This window comes from Lepisosteus oculatus, chromosome 18 (assembly GCF_040954835.1).
Source record: "Lepisosteus oculatus isolate fLepOcu1 chromosome 18, fLepOcu1.hap2, whole genome shotgun sequence".
NCBI lineage: Eukaryota > Metazoa > Chordata > Actinopteri > Semionotiformes > Lepisosteidae > Lepisosteus > Lepisosteus oculatus.
Genome location: NC_090713.1, coordinates 21,530,416 through 21,558,102, shown reverse-complemented (window position 1 = coordinate 21,558,102; position 27,687 = coordinate 21,530,416). Strand labels below are relative to the sequence as shown.

Sequence of the window (27,687 nt, the reverse complement as noted above, 5' to 3'; positions counted from 1 at the left end):
TGCTCCCACCGATGATACTCGCCGATTCACTGTAGGACTTAAATTCCTCTCATAGCTGGGAAGCACAAACTACATCAGTGTTGCAACAATTTTTTTACCCTACAAGGAGTAAGGGAGGGAATATCTGAATTTTTTCCCAGCAACCGCTACGCTTAATCAATTGTCTTCATCTTAATCAAGAGGCTTCCCCAAGATGTAAATAAACTCCACATCCGCACCGCTATCAATGAGTAGACTTATATGGCCACAAATCTCTCGAGACCGAGCATTGCACTGGACCACAAGTCCCATCGTGCCCTGCTGCACTGGGGCAGCTGGAGAGGGCGTCCGCAGCCAAGCATGTCTCTGGCTCCGAGGCGTCTATTTAAAGCGCTGACCCCCTCCTCAAAGGCCAGGGTTAAAAAAAGACGCCAGGATGAATGATGGGAGCAGGGGGCTGAATCTGGCAGCCAAAACCCCCAGCGGTCACCAGCGCACACAAAAGACAGGCAGGAGGGCACAGGGTGGAGCTGTTAAAATAGGGTGCTGGGAGAGAACACTCTTCTGTTCCTGAAAAGCATCGCAACCGCCATCCTGCAGAGAATCTTGCAAGGTTTAAAGCAGGGCGGGTAAGACTGCTATCCTGGAAGGACAGAAGGCTGCCCTTTTCTTTCCAGTCAAGCCCCTTAAACTCGTTCCGTTTAATCAGCCCAGCTGAACCGTGCACGTTTGGGAAGAAAGAGACTTGGACAGCGGCGGCCCACACAGCTGAACTCGGGAGTATCAGCACCATTAAGAGTTCAACCCTTTTTAAACATTTCCACCTTGTACCTTCAACAGAAACAGCACAAACCAAGAGCCCCCCCCTCCCTCCCCCAGGAACAGGACAATGGGTTCTGTAAATTTATAACTCCCCTTTATTTTCACTGAAAAGATACAGAAAATAAACATCAATAATAGAAAGTCAATAGAACCGATATATCAAAAAGCCGCTCAGGGGGCTGGGAAGGGGGCACAGCAGAACTCCTGGTAGCAAGACCACAAAGCACACTGACCAATACGTAGTGTTGCTGGCAAGGTCACAGGGGGCGTGGGGCCCAGATGTCCAACTTGGGGAGAACAAGCTTAAAAAAAAAAACTACAAAAAGTCTTTTTACACGTTTAACAGATGACACATTTTCGATGCCAGTTCAGGAACATTCGTAATACTCTTCACATCTGACGACTTGCACATTTTAAGGCAGACAAACTGCAGGTCTTGCCAGGGGCCTTTTAGATGGTCAGTTTCAGGACGCGGTTTTGAATGACAGAAAAAACCCTGAGGGAGAGGGGGCGGCAGCTGGTGAAGAACAGCTTAGATCTGTCTACTCGGGGAAACGGTTCTCATCTGTTGAGGAGAGAAAAGGCTTCTGCCGTTTCAAAAGCAACAGGCACCACCCATTAGCAACACCGACCTTTCAATCACATTTTCCCACAGCTTCTGAATTTGACTTCGCAAATAAAACCGTTCTGTGGCTTAGAAGATCTTCCCGCGATTCAGAGGATCTCGGAAGCCCAAACTACCCATTACAGGGGAAAATAAAAAGATTTACAAATCGGGTTTCCATCCACAGCTTGAAATTAAATGACCTATGCCCCATTAGGCCCTAATGAGTAATTTTAGAAAGATCCCAGGGGGTTCATTTTTCATTGCAAACCAGGACTGGGGAGGATCGCCTCTTTGGATCACAAAATTACCAAGGAAGCTGTGTTTTTACAACAATGAAAAACCAAACATCTCACTAGGAAACAATATACACATAACTGACCCCCCCCCCCCAAAAAAACAACCAGGAGTCCTAAGCTAGGACAGCAAACTCAAGTTGCAATTTGCAAGCTAGAAGACAAAAGAGGTCGATGCCAGGGTGAGATTTACAGGGAAGAAACACGGGATTGATCAGTTTACCTGGGACTGGGCTGGGAATGCCGACACTGTTCCTCAGTACAGCACCCCCGTCATGCTCAGACCTCCACAGCAGAATAATTACACACACACACACAGGGGTCTTCCGGTGTTTCAAGTCTAAAACCAACTCGAAAGAGCGCCACGTTCATCAGGTCTAAGACTGTTCCACACAGGAGGACTCTCCTCCCTCGTGAAAGACTCTGCAAGAGGGCCTCGAGGGTATGGGACCAGTATACTGGTTTCACCACCACACTCCAAACCTTTAGAGAACAGCGTGGTGATGTCAACGTTAAAAGTTTCCCCTTTTAAAAATGCCCTGTGTGGAAATCCAGTATTTACATCGTGTTGTTTTTTTCTAAAAACAGTTGCGTTAAGGTCAGAGTCCGCACATCTGCTCCACCCGGGGGTGGGAGGGTGGAAGGAGGGGGGGCAGCTTAGTTCTGGGGGGGCGGAGGAGGGGGCGCAGGGGGCATCCCAAAGGGCGGCATCCCGGGGACCCCCATCCCCATCATCGTGACGAAGTTGGAGGGATCCATGGGGGGCGGGGGAGGAGGGGGGGCGTACATCATGCCCGCAGAGCCCGGAGGAGGAGGTGGGGGAGGGGGAGGGGCGCCGGGGGGCAGAGGAGGCTGGACTCCCGGCGGCGGGGGCACCAGGGAGGGGTTCCCCATGGGAGGCGGGGGCTGGGCGGAGGACCCCGAGGACTGCTGCTGCTGCTGTTGCTGTTGTTGTTGCTGTTGCTGCTGCTGCTGCCAAGGGGGCAGGTTTCCAGAGCCCGGAGAAGAGGTGGTGATGGTGTCTACAGAGCGGAAAACAAGGATCGATGGTCAAGCATGAGGAAAACGGAGAGACTCGCCAATCTAGTACCAAGTCTGATGTATTTAAGGCTTTAAATAATCGAGTCTCTTCGGTGATCATGAATATGCCAGTTCTGCTTGACTGTACTAGAAGGTCAACTGCTACAGTCACTTCCAATAAGGAGCACACAGTACGGACTTTGAAAAATTGAGGACAAAAAATACCATAAGGAGCTGAAAGCTCTTTGAACCAGAAGCCGACGGCCACCACGCCGGCTTCTCCAACTCAATCCCCGAGAGCCCTGCCACCCGAGAACCGCCTGGCTGGGGCGAACGAAGCAGGCTGGCTGCACCAAAGGGGGGGTGGGGGACTTACTCTGTTGCCATGGCAGCGGTGCGCTGGTGGCCATGCTGCTGGTCGGAGGCGGAGGGGGGGCCTGCTGCTGCCACGGAGGGAGCGGCGCTGAAGGCGGCGGCGGCGGCTGGCTATTGGGAGGTGGAGGAGGGGGCATCAGACCCATTGGAGGCGGCAGCAGGCCTAGAGGGCAGAGGAGAGAGAGAACCGTCTTTAGGAGCTCAGAAGGCTCAGAGGAGCTGGCAGGGCCTTCCTGCATCCCCTCGGAATCCTTACTGGGATGCGCCAAGTCCGGGCCGTCTGCACAGCGAGAGGCGGGGCTGTAGTCCTAAATTCACAGGCCAGTTATTTTAAAATTCTTCCATCTCGGAACGCAGCAGAAATCCCTGAGCTCTGTGAAAGTACTGCAAGTTGCCATGCTCCCGAGAGTTCGCACGAACTGCGACGTGAAGCAGCCCTTCCTGCTCACTGTAATGTACTGAGATGTACGAGTGGATAAGTACAGGTTGTGCAGCAGACATTTCACCGCAGAAATGTTCCAGCGTGATCCGCAGGCAGAGTTAACCAGTGAGCAGTATTTGCCAGTGAAACCGTCTTGGAGAGGAGAGCAGTATTTCTACTGGATTAGAAGAGCTGGACTCACAAGCCTGCTTGTTCACTGTGTCGCAGGGCCGGACACCTGAATCCCAGAACATGGCGCTGAGCAGACCTGGAAACTTCCTGCGTTTCGCAACGTAAATGGGAGGTTTTACCCGTTACGGTGGACATTTTACCGTTCTTGTGGCTTGAAACGCGCACATCACTGCTAATCCTTTTAACCCCAAAACATAAAAATACCCTTGCAGTTCCCCTTTGACCTGGGGCAGGTATAGCCCCACCTCCTTTCAGTGTAATCAAAAACAGGGAAAGAATAACCGGTATCGAAGGAGCTCGCTCGACCTTCCTTGCTGGGAGAATAACCGTGCAAAGCCAACCCGACCACCACATTAGTTTTCAGACTTTTCACACATGGGGGCGACAGGCCTAAAGCTTCTTTCTGAGGTACCACACCGCATAGCGCTCACAGAATCCAGTTTCATTACCCCAAGAAGTCTCACCCATATGGGGGTGTCCGTGTGGCCCAGGACCCTGGTTCATCGGAGGAGGGGGGGGCTGCATCCAAGGAGGAGGGGGCCCGTTGGGGTTGGGCGGCATGGGTGGGCCGCCCATGCCCATCGGCGGCGGGAAGTTGTGATGCCCTCCCGGGCCGCCGTGGCCGCCATGGCCGCCATGCATGCTGGGAAAGTGCCTGTTCTCAGACGGGCCGGAGTTCATCCAGGGCGGCCGGTTCTTCTCAAAAAACAAAACCAAAAATAATGTCAAATTTCACAAGGAAAAACCCCCAAAAAAAGATCTGCAACTACGAAGATTTCAGCAACGCCAGCAAGCACCAGGAAGGAGCGGAGAGGAAGAGCACCGTCCAGTCAGGGGCGGCCGAGGCACACGGGCTCACCTGCTGGGGCTGGTTGCCGCCGGGGCCCGAGCCCCGATGGCCGCCGTGGTGCGGGGCGTTGGAGTGGCCGCCCGAAGAGGACGGAACGGGAGCTTCGCCCAGCTCCGCCATCAGGGACAGGTACTCCTTGTCCATCCGGGCCTTGTCCTGGGCCGACTGCGGCTCACCCGGCCTGGAGGCGAAAGAGCTGCTCACAGGTTAGACCAGGCGCCACAGAGAACCTGGCACGCTGGTGGAAACTGGGTTGCTCTGGGACAAAACTACTACACCCTATTATCTACAGTCATCAGTATCTATATCACTAAGTCCACTGCATTCAGCGTCAGAGGAGAGCTCTCCTGCCTGAAAACTGGGATGGTATTACACATATTCCAACGCCCCCTGCAATACACACCCCAGTGTCTGTTTAGGCCGTTCTTATAAAAGGCCTGACATAGGAGATTCCCAGTATTTAATCCCAGCGAGTCCACAGGTGTGTCACTTAGCAAGTACACCTGCCGTGACAGTTACGTTGGCCTTTCGAGCACTAAAACAGACACGATGATAAACCCGAGGTAGCTTCCTGACGACGGGGCCCCAGGACCTACCTGGTGAACTTGCAGTCAGAGGAGATGTGCCCTGCGCCACCACACTTGGTGCAGACCGTCGTGTTGGTGATGCTGCGCGGCTCCGAGCTCTGCCACGGCCTCAGGATCCTGCAAAACAAGACCAGTCACCTTCAGCATGCCAGCCCCCAGCAGGACTCCTGGCTCAACGCCGCTCTTCGCGAGAGCATTTTACAACCTCAGAATGACATCTTGAAACGTGTGCTGTCCATCACAAGACAACTATCACTATTCTTGCATGAAAGCACAAAGATTCTGGGTATTGATCACTCAGGACACACAACAGATCCTCAATTGGGCAGCACAGTGGTGGGCACTGCTGCCTCGCGGCACGGGCTTCGATGCCAGACCTGGGGTGCTGTCTGCATGGAGTGCGTACGTTCTCCCTGTGCTCGTGTGGGTCTCCTCCGGGTGCTCCCACAGTCCAGAAACATGCTGGGAGCTTAACTGGCTTCTGGGAAGGCTGGCCCTGGTGCAAGTGTGTGTGTGTGTGTGTGTGTGTCTGGCCTGTAATGGACTGCCGTCCCACCCAGGGTGTACCCTGCCCTGAGCCCGCTGCTCGACGGGACTCCCCCTGTGTCCCCCGAATGGGATGAGAATGGAAGAACCGATCTATAAGCTCCGGCAAGCCACCGGTGTGTAACCCTCTGCCTCACGACTCCGTGTGAGAAAACGGGGGGGGGGGGGGGGGGGGGATAGGTACCGGTTGTCGTCCTCCCGCAGGGTGCCGTTGAGTCTCGCCAGCTCCCTCAGCTGCATCTTGCGCAGGTCGTTCTGGTCCTCGGGGGTCTCGATGCCTTGCTTGAGGATGTTGCGGATCTGAAACGCAGGAGGAGGAGGGGGGTGTGAACAGGGTCACCACCGCCGGCTCGCGGGGACACATCCGAGGTTCAAGCCCACCCCAGAAAAAAAAAAAACCTTTTCAACTTGGCGTCAACGCCTACATTTTTTTAAAAAGGCGTTTTCCCAAGATGATCCCGAAGCACCCATGGCGAGTGATATGAATCACGGGGTGTCTGAAGCACCTCGAATTCAAACGGAGGAAAGTTCACTGCACAGAAAGGCAGGGCGGCGGCAGCCCCGAGTGTCGGCGCCGCCCACCTGCTCGACGGCCTTCTTGACGTTCTCCATGGTGTTGGCGGTGACCAGGGCGTGCAGCGGCTCGTCCTCCCCGGGCAGCATCTGGCCATCCTTGCGGCCCACCTTGCCCTCCTTCACCGAGCCCTTCCCCCGGATCATGATCTTGGCACTGCACTCCTTCTCGATGTTCTTCAGGGTGTTGCCTCTGCAGGACAACGAGCACGAGTAAGATACTTTGAGAACCACAGTCATAGCAGGAGCTACGTTATTACTTGCACATTGTCTATTGTTTGTTTGTACACTGTCTTGATGCACTGTTTGCACTTTGTCTTGTTTTTTACACTTGTTTTACAATCGAGAGACTTTCTGTGAGTAAGAATTCCAGTACCAGTACTGGTTACATATGGCAATAAAGTTCAATTTCAAGCTGGGGTACAGTCTGAAACAGCACAGGCTTTAACCATCCCACAGCTGTTGTGCGGGACGCGAGAGCAACTCTGTCTCTCTGAAACAAATTTTCAGGGTCACGAGATGAGCTCCTAAGAGACAAAAGGCAGGAAGTGGTCCCTGACGGGAACGTCTCATACTACGGTTTAAGTTGTGGGAAACAAAACAGCTGGCTGAGAGAAACCCGGCTAACAAAGCCAAGGTCCGAACGATCCACTTAACCACCGCCCTTAACCTGTTCTTACCGTGGTCCGATCAGCAGGCCCACAAAGTTGATTTCGGGATACTCGTCCTGGGGAATCATCACCTTGTCACTGACGCGGGTGGCAGGGGGCCTGCAGACAGGGGTGGCCGAACACGGGAGCAACGTTAGCAAACGGACAGAAAAACAGAGCTCGAAACCCAATGACGTATAAACCCCACCCACCACCACTACCACCACCACCCAGCCCGACAGAGGCGAGCTTCGCTTCTGTGTGAAGCGAGGGCGTCGACAACTTGAGTGACGCAGGGTAACAGAAGGGAGGGGGGAGAAACAGTGCAGGCTGGAAGTCTCTTTGAGGACTGGTTTTCTCAGGCCAACACGAAACCGAGCTTCCAATAACCACAAAAGGGGGTCAACTCCAAAACGGCGCCTCTGAGCAACGCCACAGCCCCTCTCACGCAACGACGACGACAGCGAGGCTCCAGAGCAAAAGGCAGCGGGTAAGGGGGTCTGACAAGGGCGTACTTGTAATCCGCGGGGGGCTTGAACTCGGGGTTCAGGCCCACCATCTCCTGGATGAGCAGGTGCCGCTCCTCCTCCAGCTTCTTGCGGGTGCGGTACTCCCGCGTGTTCAGCCTCTTGCCCTCGCTGTTGTAGATGGGCTCCGGCGAGGGGGACCTGCGGGAGACCGGGGGGGAGGGGGAGGGTGGGAAGAGGAACGGAGAGAGGTGAGAGACCGTTAATATCCCCTTCTCTGCAAGCAACGACATTCATGTTAAAAAAAAAAAGCACACACTCCCTATGACTGGCTAGCCTAGAATCCGAACTCTTCTGTAAGCAAGGCACCTTTTCGCTCAACTCCAGAGAAGAGGAAAGACAACGCGTGTACAATTGATCTTAAAGGAGGGAGGAGGGAGGGGGTGGGCAAATGCAAGGAATACAGCGGTGAGCATGTCGAGACTGAACAGAAGGGTAACATGGGCACACTGTTACTCTCCTGGTAGCGGGTGCGATATGCAGCTAACACCCACCGGACAGTACGTGCGGGGGCCGGGGGGCGGGGGGGGCAATATCAGCACTTTTAAAATAAAAAACAGGAAACAAATGAAGGACCTGGAACCAATCGGGGGGGGGGGGGAGGGGGGGTGGAGCTAGTGCCCCCTGCAGGAAATCAACCGCTATAGCTGGGGAACGGGTCTCGAACAAGGGGGAGGAGGCTTCATTTTCCGGGATGTTTTCATTCCGTTCATCAACCCCCCCCCAGCGCAGCTGGCTGGCCAAACTCGGGCTGCTAAGCTCAGGAGCCCTTCCATCAAGCATCAATGCCCCCCCCACCCCCCCAGGCCGGGACAGGCCCCTCATTACAGCCCCACACGTCCGGCCGGGCCCGCGCGCAGCGGGGGGGGGGTGTGGGGCCGGCAGCACGACGCATGCCAGAGGGGAGGGCTCGCACCCACACTCTTCCTCTCTGCCCCACGCAGGCGCTAACCCCGCGGCACGACTCATCCCGTGTACAGGATTCCAACGAGGCATCAAGAAGAAGAGCAAAATAAAGGCGTTTAAACACAAAAATGATTAATCCTCCAAGGAAGGGGGAGGGGGGGGGTTTGGGAGTCGGGGGAAATCCGACCAGTAAGAAGGTTGCGATATTTTAGCTATGAATAGGTTAAACCAGGCTCTTACTCCACCACCTCGAATGCTGAACCCTGTGTCTCACACGATTCTCTGTGCAAAAGGCTCTGTGCTTGAAAAAGGTTAGAGTGGGGGAATTTGGTTAGAGAGAAAAAAAGTTAAATTTCCTTTTAGGTTCTGTGCTCTGCTTTGTCCTGCGCACACCTTTCCCCAAAAGGAGCAGTTCTGATTTTTACGGTCCGGCGCACGGAGACCGTTAAGGAGAAGGAGGATGAGGAGGAGGAGGAGGAGGAAAAAAAAAAGTTTTCCCTTGAACGAGTCTTGAAAATCCAACGGTGACAACCTGGAAAACCCTGCTTTCAACCAGGCTACAGTTACGTCACTGTTCTCTCTAACCAGGAAAGATCCGAGAGGAGTTTCGGGTGGGTTCCCCAGAGAAAATTACAAAAGCCTCTTTTTGCGGCCGCTGAAAATTTAGGAACAGGCTCTTAGCGTTTCCCTAAAGAGGTTACGCTGCAAAACGGGATTACTTAGCGAAAAAGAGAAATGTATTAGACGTCATCCTCTTCTGTGCGGTCTCTCCTAAATTACACAATATAACAAGGGCGCACAAATCCAGATGCACAAGCGCGAGCTCTCACCCCAGCTCCAGTCTGAAATGCTATAAATCAAGCAAGTCCTTCAGGCCATTAGACCGACTCATGAACCTGAAAGAAAGTGGATCCAAACAAGAGGGCTGGACTTCTGAACCCTTGTTATATAAAAGCACCGAGGTCAAACATCTATTTAAGATGGGGGAAAATGTGACCAGATTTCAGACCGCTCTGGGAGGAATCTTGAATTACAACTCCGCTTCATGACCCTTTAAAGCAAAGATAGTGGATTTGCCTGGGAGACGTCATTTTTATTCTCTAAGCTATTATATAGGATCTGATATCCATTCAAGAAAATCTTTGAATTTCCCCTGGAGAAAATATCATTATGTATTAAGGGATCATAACAAAACGATCACATCTAACAATTTAATGAACCCCCCCCCCATTAAAATGAGCTAAAAACATAACCCTAGAACACCGAAATATTACTCTGCAGAAAATATATTCATTCCTATAACATCACACAAAGATCTGATGACAAAACAAATCTTCAATGTTATCAAATACAAGTACTTAACTAATCTATTCAAATACAGTAAGAATTGATCCTGTTCGTTTAAAACTAATACCTGTACCATGTTGAAGGAGTTGTACTCAAACAGTGAAACCAACAGAAATTTGAGATATTAAATCCAGGCTTTAAAAGATTTAAAAGCAGAAAATGCAGTTGGGGGGAAAAAAAACAAATTCACCTTTTAATATTTCAGACCTCTAAAGAGTCAGGCACATAGCCACTGTACCAGTCCTGGACTCTGCCTACTCAATGTGTTCTCTGCTTTCATACAACGCCTTCAAAATGCCTTGATGACCTTTTCCTGAATGATCACTTCATACCAGTACTAAGATCGCTCGAGCCCAGAACTGTAACCCCAAGCCCACAAATTAGTGCGAAATAATTTCTATGAAACGAGAACAACGCTGTTCTTCATTTCCACATTGTTTTTGAATTATTTTTTTAATGGTGAAAGTTAAAGCTCAGCAAGTCCATTCCTTCCAAAAGGAACAGCATGACACACAATGATTTCAGTGCTCCTCCCTGAATCACGCACACGTCTACAGAATTAACAGCTAGACTGAAATTACACAGAGCCGTCACTGAGCTGCTTCAAATAAGCCAATTTTGTTTCCAGTGACGAGCAATTTTAGTTTTAAAGGCTCTTGCACTTTTCTGTTTGCTGTGCTACAAGGAATTACATGTGCCGCAGTTCCACCAGTGTGCTCACAACTGCAGACACCCTAGAAGGGTGCTTAATTTAATCCAGGATTTAGAAGCGCCTCTCTCGCAGAAGGTGGGTGAACTGAACCGCACCACCCTGATGGACTTCCCAATCCCCTGGCTTAGTGCTCTTCTCACCCAGCTCTGAAAGCCCCGCAGAGAAGCACCTGCTCTATAGGACTGAAAAGGTCAGCCGTGCCCAACGTATCGAGCCCAAGAGGCAGAAGAGCTGCTGGTCTCAGTTCATTTGTTACAGAGCAGGTATGGAGCCCCCAGGCTCCCCGATACAAAGTCCATAAAGAAGTCAGCGTTTATAATCGAGCAGGATCAGCAGGTTTCATGAGTTCAATAAGATCGGTTCTTTGAACAAGACAAAAAAACCAGGACAGCAAGACAATCATTTCTCTTCAGGGCTGGAAATTCCTTGAAGCACAGAAAACTAAGTGTCAATAGCTTCGTGCGATTAGAATTATGATCCTGATATGGACAAACATTTATGCTCAAAAATAGTTTGATTCACAAATTGAGCCGATGGCCCATCATATCTACAACATGCTTTTATTAAAAATTTGGAAGACGTATATAGACAGGAACATTGAGTTCCTAAATTAATGACCTGGTTTTACTAATATCGTCCTCTTACTTCTCTATGTCTGCTAAGCCTGTTTCCTAATCCTAACATGTAACAGCAAACTCAGAACTAATAAAGTATTGCTGTATGAAAGACCCCGAGAATGAAAGCACAGTCAAATGTCAGAGCAGCTCAAGCACTGCCTGTTCAGAATCAGTTCTAAAACTGTAAGAGCAACTGCGTGCACAACCATATTTTTAATCTAGAGCAGAAGATAGCCAGGTGGACAGGCAGAATAGTCACGTTCAGGACTGTGAACATCCTTGGAAGCAGTACACATTTTGAACCACTAGGGGCTGCTGTTGCTTTGACGAGACAGGTCAGAAGCAAGTCCCCATTCAGTAGACTTGACTATTCCGGATGCTGCATATTGCAGGACAGCTAAAATGGAGAAGCAGAGGAATAAACTTTTCAAGACAAAAACCAGGTCATTAATAGAATAAGATCTTGATATTCTTAACACTCCAGGCTCAACTGATAACTTAAGCCCAGTCAATTCTATACCTGTCTTAACACCCCAATCAGAGAAAGCATTCATGAACATTTGGCTTTATTAAACAAAAAGGTAAAAATGTTACTGTTCGTGGGTTAAAAGCTTTGCCCAACCTGTCCTCAGGGTTAAGAGGGATTCCCAGGTCTCCTGTACGCAGTTTACGAGTCAGGTCTTCGATCTGCAGTTGGACTGGAAGAAATCAGGTTAGGAAAGAAAACAAGAAGGATGGAAAGAGATGGTTACCAGCACAAAAAACAGCTCTAACACACGGAGAAAACTAACGAGCACTGTCATGTCTTTGCAAGTAGTAACGCACAAGTTTAAAAACGGGAGGACAAGAAAAGAATTAAAGTTGTCTGCAGTTCCTAAGAGATTTAACCCTTCCCCCACCACTGGGGCACCGTGGGCAGAGAGCTCCAAACAGCAAAGGGGACAGAGCGTGAAAAGGGACACTTCCTAAAACCCACTGAGAAGCCAACAGCCCGCTGCCTTTACAGAGCACAGGCTCAAGGCTGCTTTCCTACATCGCCATTCGCTTAACTCCACTTCAGACAACAGAGCTGAGGAGCCACTGAGGCCAGGGAGGGGAAGCCAGTTTCGCCTCCCAGTCCTGGGAGAAGGGTTAAAGCAAAGCCACATCTCAACAGCAACAGTAGGACAGGGTTCCATGTAAGGCCAGCCAGTTGTTTTAAAGGACATCTCCCCCCCTCGCACCCCGAATTACAGGTGCCTGTGCATCCCAGGTGACAGCTGAAAGGAGCCCTTTCACATTTGATCACTGGTTAAAAACACACCAATTCAAACTGAAGGAGAAAGACCCAAATGGCTATAGCCTTTAGAGGGAAGCCTGAAAGGTATATTCTAAAAAGCATTCATGGAGAACTAGCCATCTGTCACTGCAAGCTTTCTACATTGTTTCTGTTCCACTTGAGCTGAAAAGGACTATAGTATTCAGTAGTAGGCTGAACAGGTGAATGTCTTTTTAAAACCACATGCAGGTTATTGCGTTTACACTAAAGACTGAAACCTGCATTTGGGCTGCACGTCCAATATCATATCAGCAGGTGAAACTTAAATGTCTACAGTTACTGTGTAACAAGTGACTGAGGCAAAAAAATATTAATAGCAATTTTAGTCTTTGGTTATTAAAACATACCGGTGAGCCCCCTTTAAAAACAAGTCTCATATCACTGTCAAGGGAGGAAAAAAGTAAGCCAATTGTTAACCCTTTATCAACATTGAGAAGTGTGATCAAAAGGGTTTTACAGCCACGGTTCAAGTGAAACCTCCGCTACTGTACTGTAATGAACAGAACCATCACACTGGAACATGTAAAACAAATACTCTTCGCACTAATGTAACAAGTGAAACCTCAGTACTTATTTGAAATAAATATAAAACCACAAATGACCAGGGGAACAAAAGTGAGCAACATCCAAATGAACAAAAAAAAGGTTAAATGTTTACATACCAAAGGAAGGCCAACCATTTAAATCTGAACAATATCAATAACTCCGCGACCGAGCAGTTACACACCAGCAACTTACCTGCTGTTCAAGCTGCCATGCAGCCTGACCAGTCACTAGAACACTGAACGTCTGATTTAAGCCAAATACCCTACTCATTGACGGTCATCGGGTAACAGGGTGATAGATGCAATGGAAAAAGAGCTGCCGTTTTGTCTGCCAGTGAACATTAACACAAGTCCTTAAGGCTCCCCATCGAGCAGCCCACACGGCTGATAAAAGCCCAGATCAGTCCTCGACTGGCCCTTCGAAACATGCACTGCTGGATGCTTTTAATTCTCGTAGCTCATCCTTAAAATGAGGTTCCATGGAACCTTTCCCCAGACCCATTTCCATCCCGCCATCACGGAGCTCACGAACTGATCGATGCTTTGGCGTCGCTGCGGTTGGAGGATCGATTCTAAGACCGGCGAACAGAGCAAGCGCTCCGTAACCAGCCGTGAACTCCATGGGGGGGGGGATGGAAAACAGCCGGGGCTGCCGGCGCGGGCGGGTCTCTGCCGCAAAAACCCACGCCTCTCGAGCCACATGCAGAAGGGTTTCTCTCTGGGCAGCAGTGGGTGTCCAGTGGTAGGCAGACCTCAAGGCCGCAAACTGCCTCTCCCCCCGGTGAGGAGCACGGCACGGCGCACGCGTCTGCAGGGGTTTCGCATTCCGCATCGGCGCTCGGCACACCCAGCAGGAATGGGAAACGCACGGCTGAGACTCTTATCAGTAAGAACGTCCCCGAAATGGGAAAACTGACCGAAGCTGAAATTAAGGGAAAGCCATGAGCCAGGCCTATATCGATGCGAGCCAATAGAAATCTGTTCTGCGCACACAATGGAGCCCTCGACTGCTTGCATCCCTCTGTACAGCTGGGCATCTTTAAGATGTGATCTCAGTTGCTGGTTGAGTGGAGTTATTTACGCTGGAAGCCTCCTCTGGCTTTGGAAGGTTTTACACCGAGCCCCTCGGCTCTTTCAAGCGCCTGGTCTCTAGACTCGCCCATGCCACAAAAACAAAACCTGGTGTTTCGGTGGCGATTTCCGTCTCAGAGTCGTCTTTTAGGAAACGTCCCGAGAGTTTTACTTGGGCTTGGGCTGGTGACCCACCGAGACCAGCGCACTTGGGTATTGGACTGCCCACACCCTGAATTTCAGGACACGTTCTTACTGATAAACCTAGCTGTGTCAGCTGCAGGTCATACAGCTCCGCAGTGCAAACCAGGGGGCACGTGTTAGGAAACCTTGCACGCACACACACACACAGAAAAATCAACGGACAGAACGACAGATGCACCTCTCCTAGAACGAGTAGCGCTCGGAAGAGAGACAGCACTCTCCCTGGTTCACCTCGGCTGACTGGGCAGAGAGGCAGCCCGTGCGGGCAGGATACGGAGGAGGCCGGGAGAGGACAGTTACCTATGTATGCTCTTTCCTGCTCTCGCGTGAGCCCGGGCGGAATCACGGTCGGCATGCCTGGGATCACCGTCTTCTGGTCCGGAGTCTCGCTGCTCCAGCGGCTCCGCTTGCGTTTCTTCTGGCCGAAGTCTGAGGAGGGAGAAAGAGGAAGCGTTCAGACTCCTCTCTGCGCGGTGCAGACTGGTCTTCATTCAGCCTCGTTACCGTGTCCTGTCACTCCAGCAGCCCAGAGGCACGGGCAGGGTTTGTGCTTTTTCCAAACAGAAACTACATGGAAGTGCACGGAAAACAAAAGGACAGAAGGCACCTCTTTACCCAGAGGGTGGTGGGGGTGTGGAACAAGACGCCCAGCCATCCTGTTGAAGCCGATGCCCTGGTCTCTTTCAAGAAACAGCTGGATAAGATCCTCAGGTCAATTAGCTACTAACGACCCCAGGGACCCCCTTTGACTTGGAACCATTGTCTCAATGAGCAGGCTGACCACAATGACCATGTCCCACACTTGTAAAGAAACCCACCAAAGGTCACATAAGGGGTCCTTTATTGCATTCAAGTTTGCAGGTGCAATCCAGGGGTGAAATACAGGGCTCAAGCCGAGGTGTCCCCCGAGATCCTGGGATTTGAACCCATGAACACCCAGATACCTCCCACACAGCCACGCAAGGCGCCGCGAAACAAACTGCAGCGTCTCTCCACAGCCTTTCCACACCGGCTCGAGCGCCGTTATTCACTAGAAACAAACCTCCCTTCAGCGTTTTAACCCAAACGCAGAGCCACCTTGTACCGACCTGACCAACAGTGACGTTCTGGTCCAGATGCTCTCGGAGGTCCCCGGGCTTGTGCCCGTCTGATTCAAGAAAAACCCGCGCCGCGCACACAACACCCACAGAGCCGAGCCTTTCACCTCCTGCGCGTTTTGCTGCAAACGTGCAGCGTGAGGCCTCGTTGCTGTTGTTCACGCCAGTTCTTACAAGCCACGGGGTCTTTAATAACCAAGCAATCAGGACTGTGGTTTCACACCCCATCCTGCCACTGTGCTGAGGCATTCTGGTCCCGAGGGAAGAGGGTAAGGAACCGGTCCATCAGAACCCCTCTCAGTGGGAACCTGGTTTTCCTAGTGCTTTCAGATTACAACCAGCCTAACTTAGTCCATGAGACCATGCGACGGCGGAGTTAACTTCCTGCACCTATGGGACCCATTCACCCATGGGAATATGGGACCCAAGCCTTATCTTCGACTGGCTTTTTAGCCCCACGTGAAAAGTAGGATTCAGACCTCTTTTCTCACCTTAGAAACACTGCCCGCATGAGGCCATCTCTATCAATCAATGCATCTACAGCAACTCTTTGCTCTTTGGGTCCTTAACACTCTTCTCAGTAAGTTTTAATACATCCAAGACTCTGCAGATATCACCCCTACACTTAACTGTCTACATTGGCGTGCCCATAAAGTCACGACTTACTGACTTGCAAGGCTCTGAATGATCTGGCTCAATCACGCATCTCCGACCGTGTTCACCCACCCCCGCAGGCGGCGATCAGCTGAGGCCGGTCCTCAGCTCAGCGGACCCGGGACGAAAATCTCAAAACATCTTTAAACGTAACTCCCGACTGCCATTTTCTCCCACACGTACCAAGCCCGAGAAGCACCACAGCCTTTCCCCCGGACAGCATACATCCAGAAATCAGAATATTTGGGTTCCCCGAAAAAAAAAAAAGAAGAAAAAAACCGTAACGAATCCTTAGCAGGGGCGTGAGGGAATAGCGATATTCCGGGGCGAAATAAGACAGTACCTCGACGCAAAGAGTTTCAAGAAACGCTACACTGAGCCACCTGGCCGGCCCACACGCCTGCGCAGTTTATACCAGCCGCGTTGCGCACATGGGCAGAATATTTTCTGTGCCTCGTCTTTACTCGCTCGGACTTCCCGCGAAACGACATCCCACACGTCTCCCCGCGACCTTTTACCCCGAGCGCCCCCCGTAACGGGCGGCAACGCGGTAACTTCCGCCGCAGGCCCCCCGCCGCATCCCCGGGCTCGCGTACTCACCTCCGCCGCCCGACTGCGGCTGCATCCCGGCTGCCGGCTGCTGCGGCGGCGGCGGCGGCGGCGGAGGAGGAAACGAGGCCCCCGCCGCGGGCTGGGGGAACTGGTGGCCCGGCGGGAAAGGCACGGGAGGCGGCGGCGGCTGCTGGAAATTAGGAGGAGGCGGGAAAGGCACAGGCGGGCCCGGCGGAGCCATGAGACCCGCTCCAGGCCCGGCTTCGAAACCTCGCTTGGCGCCGATACTGGGGTGCAGCTTTCCTAGCGGGGTAGCGTTAGCTCCCGTTGCCATTTCCCGAGGAAACTAAGAAATGAAATAATAAAAGGCTACGATAACGTCAGCGGAAACGGTTTTAAAAAAAAAATAACAGGTTTCAAACACCGTTTTTTTTCCCCTCACTAAACTCAACGGAATAAGAACCTCCAGAACCTTCTCACGAGAGCGTCCTCGGCATGGCGTCCTCGAGCTTACACAAAGGAGGAACAACAACCCCTCCGCGCCGCCCCATTGGCGGAAGCCGACGTCAATCTGACGCCCCGCTCGTTTTCATTGGCCCGTGTGCGAGAACTCCCCCCTCGAGCCCTCGCGCTGCCTCCGTTCTCTGGGGTCGAAAGCGGATCGGTTGCCTCGGACGTCAGTCACAGGGCATCCGGACGGCGATTGGTCCAGAGAAAAGCCTCGACGCCTGCGCCCGCTCCCATTTGTTCGCCGCTCACGGAAGGGGGCGGGATTTAGAGTGGAAGTCTTCCCGTTGGAAGTCGAACGTTTCGCGTTAAATCGTGGGTCAGCGATTAAAATGGGTCGTTTCAATAAAAATGTAAAAAAAAAACAGTTTTCTTTGCAACCAGAGAGTCTGAGTGGTGATTCTCTATAATATTTTACAAAGAAAACAAATTAAGGGAGGCTAGGATTTTCCACCAAGATACAGATTAACATTTAAAACTGGCCTACGTATCAAAAGACCATCTTTTCTTGGAAAAAAAAACGAATTTTAAAATTAGCCGTTCCATAATACGCACTAAATCACAATCACATCGCTTTCTTTCGTTTGCATAAGAACTACATAGCTACAATGCATTTTCTTTGGTAGAAACTATTTTGTTTTGGAAATCCATAAAAAAAAGTAAACATTTCAAACGTTTACCTTACAGGCCGGCTAAGAGTTTTTCCAATCGAAATCGAATCTATTGGTTTGTGTTGCGACTGATCACTTTATCCCTATCCCTGCAAGCAACAGGTGCAGTTTGGAGAGTACACTCTCTACAGAACACCAGTCCATGACAGGACACGGACACACACCTTTAACCCACCAGCCTGCCTTTGGCCTGTGGGAGAAAACCCCTTCGAACAGGGGGAGAACATGCAAACTCCACCCAGACAGCCCCCCCCAGGCCTCGAACCCAGGGCCCCAGCGCCGCCAGGCAGCAGGACTGACCACAGCTCCACCCTGCCTATACGACCAGTGCCAACTGAAACCCTGCTCGATCATCCGGCTCGGTCCGGTCTTTTTCCTCAAGCGGTCAGTCCTTAAGGTCAAAAACTGTCCCGGGTTCAAGCAAGTCTCGCCCACTCAGTAATCGAGGTCGTGTCCGACCGAAAAGACACGCAGCTGATTCAGGGCGCCCTGACCAGGCACAGGCTCGTACTAGGCCCTCCTGGTACCCCGGAATCGGCAGAGATTTGATGCCCCGTCACAAAAACGTTAGGAGCTGAAAGAAAATTTAACAGCACAGTGGGGGGAGGTGTAACCCTTCGGCCCTGGAGCGCTAGTAAACCTGCGGGCCTTCAAACTGGCTCTCCCCAAGTTCACTCACAGCCTTCCCTCCTCTCTAAGAGAAACCTCCACATGCAGTACCCCCCCCACCCCGACAACGCAACCGATCCTGGGGGGTACAGGACAAAGAAGGCTGGGGAACATCGGCAGGTCACTGGCCAGTCCATTGGTAGCCTCAGTTAAGAGAAACGGGTGCTTACAGAAACGGCAAATCACACCAGTAAAAGGACTCAATGGTAGCCCCCCCCACCCCTTCCCAATTATCCGTGTCTTAAAGGATCACGCACGGCTGCCGTGATATTTCGAGCGACTCTCGCGTCGTCCTTGCGCGTTCAGCACGCCCCCGGGAGAAGCCCGAGACCCATCTCCCACGGCAGCGGACCATCGGGTATCGAAGTCCCAGACCGGGCGACCGAGCGCCTGCAGGTAACCAAGCATATCTCCCCCCCCCCGCCCCCCAACACTGACCGGCGTCTTGAGAAACGGGCGATTTCAGGGTGACCCGTTAACCCTGCTGGACCGAGAGCTCTGCAGCACCAGGGCCGCAGACCTGCGGGGCAAGACGGGCAGGAAGAGAAACGGAACAGGGTCCCCGGGCCCCCCGAGCTGCCCAGCCTGGTCCTGGACACCCCCCACGCCGCCGGGTCCCTTTCCAGATCGGCCGGAGCTCCACGTTGAAGCCGTTATCGCCCAGGGCCGCCGCCGCCGCCGTGCGACTAACCCCGAGCCTGCCTCGCGGGAGGAACGTGGGCCCCCATCTTTAATCAAAGCCCCTCGGATCTTTCGGGGACCCCCGCTTCCTTCCCTCTCTCGCCGCGAGGCAGACGCAGCGGGCCGTCCGCCAGAGGAGGTTCCGAAGGACTCCCAAGACGGATCGCCAAGCGCCGACGGCCGGTTCACCCCCCCCCCAAAAAAAAACAAAACAAAAAAATACACACAAGAGGGAAAAAGCCACACTCGGTTCTGGGGTTTTTTTTTTCTTTCAATTTTTATTTAAAAAAAAAAGGTTAAAACATACAGAGACAGGACCCGTCCCGTGCGCCAAGCGTGGGGCCGTTCGGAACGCGGGGCGATCTTCTACACAAAAAAAAAAACAAAAGCAGCGTGGAGAGGGCGGTGGCGCCTGGGGGGGGGTGGGGGCTCGCCGAGCTTCGGTGCCGACGGGAGGCAGGAGCTGGCTCGGACCGAGGCCTACCTACGACTGTGCTGCCCCGCGGGACAGAGACCCCGCTATCGACCTGAACGCCTGCGACGCTCGCCGCCGGTATGCGTGTGCGTATATACGCGCGCACACGCGAGACTCTCTTGTGGGCAACCCCGAGATCTGCTTCACGTCTATCAGGACCCACACCTGGAAATACGCCAGGGCGTATTCAAGAAACACCTGCCTGGAGAGAGCACATACTCTTCTCCCCCGCCCCCCCCCCTCCCACCTCCTGTCCCCGAAGAGCTGTCCAGCAGGGTTAAGAGGTCTCTTCTCAAGAGAGGGCTTCAGCCCGGCCGATGGAGCAATTAGCGTGTGCCACCAGCTCGTTAAAAAGCCTGGGGGGATGGGAGGGAAGCCCCCTTCAGGCCCGGGAGGGGCGAAAAGACGCGGGCACCTCGTCGATTACAAGTGGGGGCGTTTCCCCCCAGCTCGGACCGATGCAGATCGCGATCAAAGGGGGGGCTTTATGGCCACCCCCCCCCCGTCTCGATTTTCCGGCATGAGTTCGGGGGAGGGTCAAACGCAGAGCAGGCCCGCCCACGAGAGCCCAGCCTTCTGTCCTTCAATACCGCCCAAGACGAGATACATCACTGGCGGCCATCGACGCCCGAGACCAGCGGGGCCCATCCCTCGAAAGGGACAGGGGACGCTCCTCCAGTCCGCCGAAACAACAGGGATATCGCTACCGCGGCAAACACTGAGGGTGGAGAAAGTTAAAACCCCCAATATCAGTCTAACTAGATTCTTTACAACGGGGGGGGGTAGGGGACGAAAACTAGCCTGACGCCCGTCTCATCTCGAGAGCTGCAGCTCTTCGCTGGCTTGCAAAGCAAAATAATTAAAAAAAACAAACAAACACACGGGCTTCTGGGAAACCCCCCAAAAAAACAAGAGGGCGAAATTGGTCAGTTCAAAAACCGGACTGGTTACGCACGGCGAGGCGCCCCCGCGATATACCGCCGGTCCTGCCCGCGCCACCGCCGCCGCCGCCGACACGAGACCCGCGAGAACAAGCAAAGAGCCGGGGGGGGAGGGGGGAGGCGCAGGTCGAGGGTCGCGGCCGGAGATCGTCAAGGACAGAGACACGCGCACCTGGAACGAGAACAAGACCAGACCGGCGTCAGCGCACAGCCAGCGGGCGTGGGGGGAGAGGGGGGGCGGCCGCAACTGGTTCACAAAAACAGAGCGCCCCCCTCACCACCCCACACACACCCCCCCGTCCCCCCACCACCCTCCTGCGGCAAAACACGAGCCGCCCCTCTCTCGTGAGGCTCCGGCCCCTTGCCCGCCCCCCCAGAGAGGAGATGGCCTACAGAGACGTGTTTGCGCGCGCTGGAGGCCGGCGCAACCCCTTTCTTTGACAAGATGCAAAAGCCCCCCTTTGTCCGACACTCGACGTCACGCCGGGTGTCTACACCCAGCTCACACGTCCACCCAGAGCCACTCCACGCCGGCGCGGGCGACTGCGGATCTATTTTCCTCTGCACGCGTGGGATTTGAACCCGCAACTTTGCCGTGCCGGTGGTCCGGAGCCTTGACAGCAGCCCACAAGGTTTAAAAAGGGGGAGAAGCCCCCCCCAGCTGCTCCGGGCATTCCTCCTCTCCTTCTCCCAGTGCCGGGCCAATCCGATAAAGGAGCACGGCACTCTGGTCGACCCGTCAAAGCCAAATCTGAACCGCTAACTCTTCAAAAGCCCCCTCCGCCCCTCCCTTCCACCCCAAACCCTCGGCCCTCCAAAACAGGGGTCCCCAGTCCCGGTGCCGGTGACCCCACACACCTGCTGGTCTGCAAACCCTCCCGCCTTCGGCAGAACACTGGTGGCCCGACTGGATCTAACGAGGTGCCGCACTGGGATAGCTGCATTTTGCTTCCAGGCACATGTCTGGGATTGTTTTTCCCTACAGCTCCAGCATGTGTACGAGCTAGGAGGGGGGGGGGACAAAGAGATCAGGATCCTCGTGCTACCGTGGACACAGACCTGCAGGCGTGGGGGGTCACCGGGACCAGCACCGGGGGACCCGGGGCTCAAGATGGTGCTCACCTTGCAGTGCGGGGAGGGGTGAGAAGAGCAGGGGGGTCAGTACGTGTAGTGGGCCCGCTCGGCGTAGGGGTCCCTGGGCCTCTGCACGTCGTACACGGTGCCGCCGGCGCCTCTGGACAGGGAGGAGACCGGGGACAGCCGCGAGCGCTCGTACGTGTACCCCTCGGCCACCTGGGGCGCCCGCCGGACGGGGCTGCGGTCCCGCGCGTAGTACGAGGAGCCGGGCACGGGGGGCGGGGGCAGGGGCCGCCGCTCGTAGGGGTCGAGGGCGGAGGCGGAGGCCAGGCGCCCGTCTCTCATGGCGGCGGCGGCGGCGGAGGACGCGGGCGGCGGGGGAGGGGGGGGAGGAGGAGGGGGAGGGGGGATGGGGGCCACCCGCCGGTCCTCATAGTACCCCGCGCCGTACGGGCGGGCCCGGTACTTCTCGTAGAAGTCCACCACGCCGTAGGGGTCCCTCTCCTCGTACCCCGAGCGCCGCACCGGGTAGGCGGGGGCGGCGCCGTAGCCCGCGCTGTTCCCGGCCAGGTCGCCTCCGTACACCCTGGCCAGGTTCGGGTCCGCGCCGACACCGTAACCCGCCGGGGCGCCGTAGGCGGCCGCCGGGGCGCCGTAGGCAGCAGCCGCCGCCGCCGCAGCCGCCGCGGCCGCTGCCGCGCCGTCGTACGCCGCCCCCCTCCCGTAACCGGGGGCGGCGCCGTAGCCCGCCCCCCCGCCGAAGCCGTGGGCGGGGCCGTAGCCGCCGCTGAAGCCCGGGGGGAAGCCCCGCCCACGGGCCGCGGCGGCGCCGGCGCCAGCGCCGAACCTCGCGTGGCCGAAGCCGTTCGCCCCCGGGCCCATCGAACCGTCCGCAAAGGAGCCGTTCTGGTCCAGCGGGCACTCTTTGGACCAGTGGCCTTCTTGACCGCACCGATAACAACCCGTCCTCTCTCCCATCCCGGGCGCGGTTCGCAGGCGGCTGGTCGAAAGCTTCACGCTCATCAGTTTGCCTTGAAAGAGAGAGACGCAAGACAAGGTTGGCCAGACACTCGCGACACGGACACGCGGCCGGACTCGGCAGCAACGGTGCAAGGCACTCTGGGAACTCTTACACATGACAAAGGGAGAAACAGACTCTCGTCACAAACACACTCCTGACTGGAGCAATGCCGCAAGGCACTCTGGGAACTCACACGTGACAAAGGGAGAAACACTCTCCTCACAAACACACTCCTGACTCGGCAGCAACGCTGCAAGGCACTCTGGGAACTCACATGTGACAAAGGGAGACACTCATCACAAACACACTCCTGACTGGAGCAACGCTGCAAGGCACTCTGGGAACTCTTACACGTGACAAAGGGAGACACACTCTCATCACAAACACTCCTGACTGGAGCAACGCTGCAAGGCACTCTGGGAACTCTTACACGTGACAAAGGGAGACACGCTCTCATCACAAACACACTCCTGACTGGAGCAACGCTGCAAGGCACTCTGGGAACTCTTACACGTGACAAAGGGAGACACTCTCATCACAAACACTCCTGACTGGAGCAACGCTGCAAGGCACTCTGGGAACTCACACGTGACAAAGGGAGACACTCTCATCACAAACACACTCCTGACTGGAGCAAGGCTGCAAGGCACTCTGGGAACTCACAGGTGACAAAGGGAGAAACACGCTCTCGTCACAAACACACTCCTGACTGGAGCAAGGCTGCAAGGCACTCTGGGAACTCTTACACGTGACAAAGGGAGACACACTCATCACAAACACTCCTGACTGGAGCAACGCTGCAAGGCACTCTGGGTACTTACACGTGACAAAGGGAGACACACTCTCATCACAAACACTCCTGACTGGAGCAACGCTGCAAGGCACTCTGGGTACTCTTACACGTGACAAAGGGGGAGACTCTCATCACAAACACTCCTGACTGGAGCAACGCTCCAAGGCACTCTGGGTACTTTTACACGTGACAAAGGGAGAGACACTCTCATCACAAACACTCCTGACTGGAGCAACGCTGCAAGGCACTCTGGGTACTCTTACACGTGACAAAGGGAGACACTCTCATCACAAACACTCCTGACTGGAGCAACGCTGCAAGGCACTCTGGGTACTCTTACACATGACAAAGGGAGACACACTCTCATCACAAACACACTCCTGACTGGAGCAATGCTGCAAGGCACTCTGGGAACTCTCGCATGTGGTAAAGGGAAACCGTTTATCGGTGTAAACAAATCGCAAGGGACCGCAAGATCACGTCCGTGTGGGCGAGGGCCGGGACCGCGATTCGCCGACAGTCGTTTCAGGAACCGGATAAGGTCTGGGGTTGTTTTTTGGGGCCACAAGTGCTGTTCACGGGTCAGAACGTGACTTCCGACTGGCCCCTGCCCCCCACTCCCCCCTGCCCCCACCACGGCTCAGCACGGTAGGGTCCGCAGCAGATTCCGGCACCCGCTTCCCGGCACACACTCCCGAACGGAAGAGCCGTTTCCACGGACCGAGTTCGCCAGATTCGGGAAGGAGGGCGGGGGTACAGACTAGCGGGAGGCCAACGTCTCGTCCGCGCCTCGACGGCCGACGGCGCCGCCAGCGTTTACCACATGAAGTTACCGCAAAGCCCCAGAAACATTCCTTCCAAAAAAAAAAACGAGGACAAAGAATGGGGGGTGGGGGGAGCAGGGGGACAGACAGACGACCCCCCCGTGGAGTCTTCACACCTAGGGCTCCCCACCCCGCGGCTGACATCCAAACCCACACAAGACCCGCAGGGGAAAAAAGCCATTTCAAACAAAAAACAAACGATTTCCTTGAACTTCCCTTTCACTGAAAGGAAACCCTTAACAGCCAACGGCAATGCCCCGGAATACCACACTCATCGCCCTGGACGCTATTTGTTCTTCCGGAATTTCGGAACGCGCGGCCCACAGGTGGTGCAGTGGCGTGTGTCTCGCGGGCCGTACGGTGCGAGTAAGCATCCCGATCTCCTCGACCGCTCCCTCCCGGCCCCGTCCGATCCCGGGGGCGGACAGAAACCGCCGAGGGCTGGGAGCGCGACGGGAGAAAACCTGGGGAGGTTTTGCTGCAGCCACACCTCCACCCCCCGTCCCTGGGAAGGTACGCCCCACCCCCCCCCCCCCCGTCCCCAGGATGGTAGGCCCCACTCCCCCCCCCCCCCCCGTCCCTGGGAAGGTACGCCCCACTCCTCCCCCCCTGTCCCCAGGATGGTAGGCCCCACTCCCCCCCCCCCCCCCCCGGGAAGGTACGGCCCACTCCTACACCCACTCCCTCACCAGTCCCTGGGATGGTACACACCAGACCTTCACCCCCCCCCCAATCATATCCGTCACTGGGATGGTACGCTCCACACCTCCACCCCCCCCCCCCCCCAACCCGTCTGTGGGATGGTACACCCCACCCCTACCCACCCTCAGACCACAAACATAGGAAGGCCAGGAGACCCCGACTACAACCCAGCACTACGGGGCAGCTGGCCCCCAATCCGCCCGCGGCTCGTCACCTTGGAAGGCCGTGTTGTCCAGCCCGTTGATGGCCTCCATGGCGTCCTCGGCCCGCTCCATGTGCACGAAGGCGTAGTCCTTGACGATGTCGCACTCCACCACGGGGCCGTACTCCTCGAACTTGGCCCGCAGCTCCTGGTTGGTGCAGCTGCTGCTGATGTTGCCCACGTGCAGCTTGGTGGAGGCCTTGGCCTTGCCCCGGCTGATCTCCACGTTCATGGGCTGCCCGTTGAGCTCGTAGTGGTGCAGGTTGCGGATGGCCTCGTCGGCCTCCGCCTTGGTCTCCATGTGCACGAAGCCGTAGTTCTTCACGATGTCGCACTCCGAGATCTTGCCGTACTGGGAGAAGAGGGCGCGCAGCTCCTCGGCCGTGGTGTCGGGCGACAGGTTGCCCACGAAGATCTTCACCATGGTGAGTCTTTCCTCTGGCGCTCTGCGGGAAGGGAAGCAGGGGGGTGGGGGAGAGGTTAGGGACCAACGCAGGGATCTGAAGCCCCGCTGCAAAACAGCAGACAGCATAAACTGCAGGGGACTCCTGGCCTCTGAAGAGCGCCTTTCAACCCTAACTGCTTTACATACAGACGCCCAGTGCTCATTCTTCACCAGTAGCCCCCAGCTGGGAGGCGCGCAGTGATCCTTCTGCACCAGCAGCCCCCTAGCTGGGAGACGCATAGTGGTCATTCTGCACCAGCAGCCCCCACCTGGGAGACACACAGTGATCATTCTGCACTGGCAGCCCCCACCTGGGAGACACAGCAGATCATGGGGAGGGGAGAGAAACTGCTTCGCCTGTTGAATGTATCGGGACTGAACTGCACAGGCCCAGAGCGGAGTTCAGCCAGGACACTGGAATAAACACCCTACTGTTACCAACAGTCCTGAGATTTTTAATACCCCAGTGGTCCAAACCTTCACGTCTCGCCTGAAGAGTGGCACCTACTACGGCACACTGTCCCCTCGCCATACGGGAGGGGGTAATTACTGGGAAATTCTGGTTCAGCAGGGAAAACGGCTCCTACTGGTCCACCAACACTATACACACCACAGCGCAGGAGGGTGAGGACTATCTGGACACAAGTCATACGCATTGCTATCAAAACACAACAACTCGCGCATACACACAGAAACACAAAGACGTGAACTGAACACATTCAAACGTTAAAACCACCAGCAAAACACAATCCAGGGGAGACAAATGACTTTAAAAAAAAAAAACCCAGGCCGATGCTTTTATCCAAATCACCACACACGTGTTCCCATGTATGGGAGCTGGGGTTTTTCCTGGAGAGTTTTCCCCGAGTGTGGCACCTTGCTCAAGGGTACGACAGCAGGGTCTCGCCTGGTATTTGAACCCACACCCTTCCAGTTACGAGCCCGGACGCTCAGGTCCCTGCTCCCCCAAGCACGTTACACAAAGGGCGGTGGGGGGGTGGAACAGGCCTACCCAGCCACACTATTCGGAGCCGACAGCCGGGCTGCTTAAAAAAAAAAGCGCATGGGTGAGACCGGCCATTTCGCCCGGCTCCTTTGTCACGATACTGAGCGATCCAACGGATATAAGCCCCCCCCCCCCCGCCCCCCAAAAAAAACTACCCCCCACCCAACATCGTGCAAGCTTTGTGCAACACAGCCGGCCTGACCTATTTCTGTGGGCGCAAATCTACCGGGAACAGACTTCCAACAGCAGGAAAAGTAGCAGCGCGCCGGCGAAAAGTTGCGTGTGCCGCGCATCTTCCCAGAACAAGAAAATACCCTTTTTGGATTCCGTGCAAGTATTATTTCTGCTTTAAATCGCCCATCAGGAGCGACGATGAGTGACCCATTAACCAAGCGCGCCCAGACCCAGGTACAGCGGCCGTAGCCCCCTCTAAGCCGGCTGGACTCCGGTGCACCGGGGTGGACGGTGAAGCTCCGGGTCCAGAACAATGCAGCAGCAGCAGCAGAGGCACACGGGCCTCATGGCGAGGGGCAGGTCCCCCAGGCAGCGAGAAACAAGCCTACCGCCCCCCGATTCACTCACACACAACTGAACACCTAAGTACGATAACGCACGTCCGCCATAAAAAATATAATAATCGTGGAATATTGTCTGCGTGCAATGCCCAGGGAGAGACTGGCTCCCTCCCGCCAGGGAACTCGGACGACCTTAACGCGGTGCGCCCGCCATCTCCTACCTGCCGGGGGAAGCGCTTTTAAAAACCCCCAAAAAGCGGCCGAGGACACACAGTATGCTAACGTTTTAAGCGCAGAAAACAATAAACCGGCGGTTCAGCCCGTCTCACCCTCCCTCCTCCTCCTCCTCCTCCGCTCACTTACAAAAACAAAACCGTTTTCTTTCCCGGCGCGGCTCCAAGACGACTCCGGCGATCGCGGGGGGCTCTATCGCAACCAAATCCCGACTTTCCGTTTTATGCCTGTTTTTTTTAAGACGAGGCCTCAATGACTGAATTTTTGTTTAAAAAAAGAAAGCTACCTTAAGTTTTGCGCACACACACACACAAAAAATGGCCTCTCCCGCTCAGCTCGGTCTGTTATAAGCAAAGCCAACATCCGCCACGGCGCAGCAGTAGCGGCGGCGGCAGCAGCAGCAGCAAATGGCGTCGCTTCCGCGCACGTACGCCGCACGTAGCCCGTGCGTCGCTTGAC

At 54.8% G+C, this 27,687-nt stretch overlaps 1 protein-coding gene across 8 annotated transcripts; it reads right to left on the bottom strand.

Annotated features, from left to right (window-relative positions):
• Positions 1–873: 873 nt before the first annotated feature.
• On the bottom strand, positions 874–27,635 carry sf1 (splicing factor 1). 8 transcript variants are annotated; one of them, XM_069180511.1, is made up of 13 exons: positions 27,515–27,635; positions 25,041–25,474; positions 14,463–14,591; positions 11,647–11,722; positions 7,431–7,583; positions 6,946–7,035; positions 6,275–6,458; positions 5,877–5,992; positions 5,156–5,263; positions 4,569–4,755; positions 4,159–4,408; positions 3,098–3,259; positions 874–2,723 (listed from the first exon to the last, which is right to left on the bottom strand). In XM_069180511.1, the coding sequence occupies exons 1-13, from the start codon at positions 27,589–27,591 to the stop codon at positions 2,359–2,361; spliced, it is 2,331 nt and encodes a 776-aa protein (XP_069036612.1). In that variant the 5' UTR covers positions 27,592–27,635; the 3' UTR covers positions 874–2,358. The 8 variants fall into 8 exon arrangements, with proteins under 8 accessions (XP_069036612.1, XP_069036614.1, XP_069036613.1 ...); XM_069180513.1 differs by having other exon boundaries at positions 4,174–4,408; XM_069180512.1 differs by having other exon boundaries at positions 4,159–4,405.
• Positions 27,636–27,687: the final 52 nt, after the last annotated feature.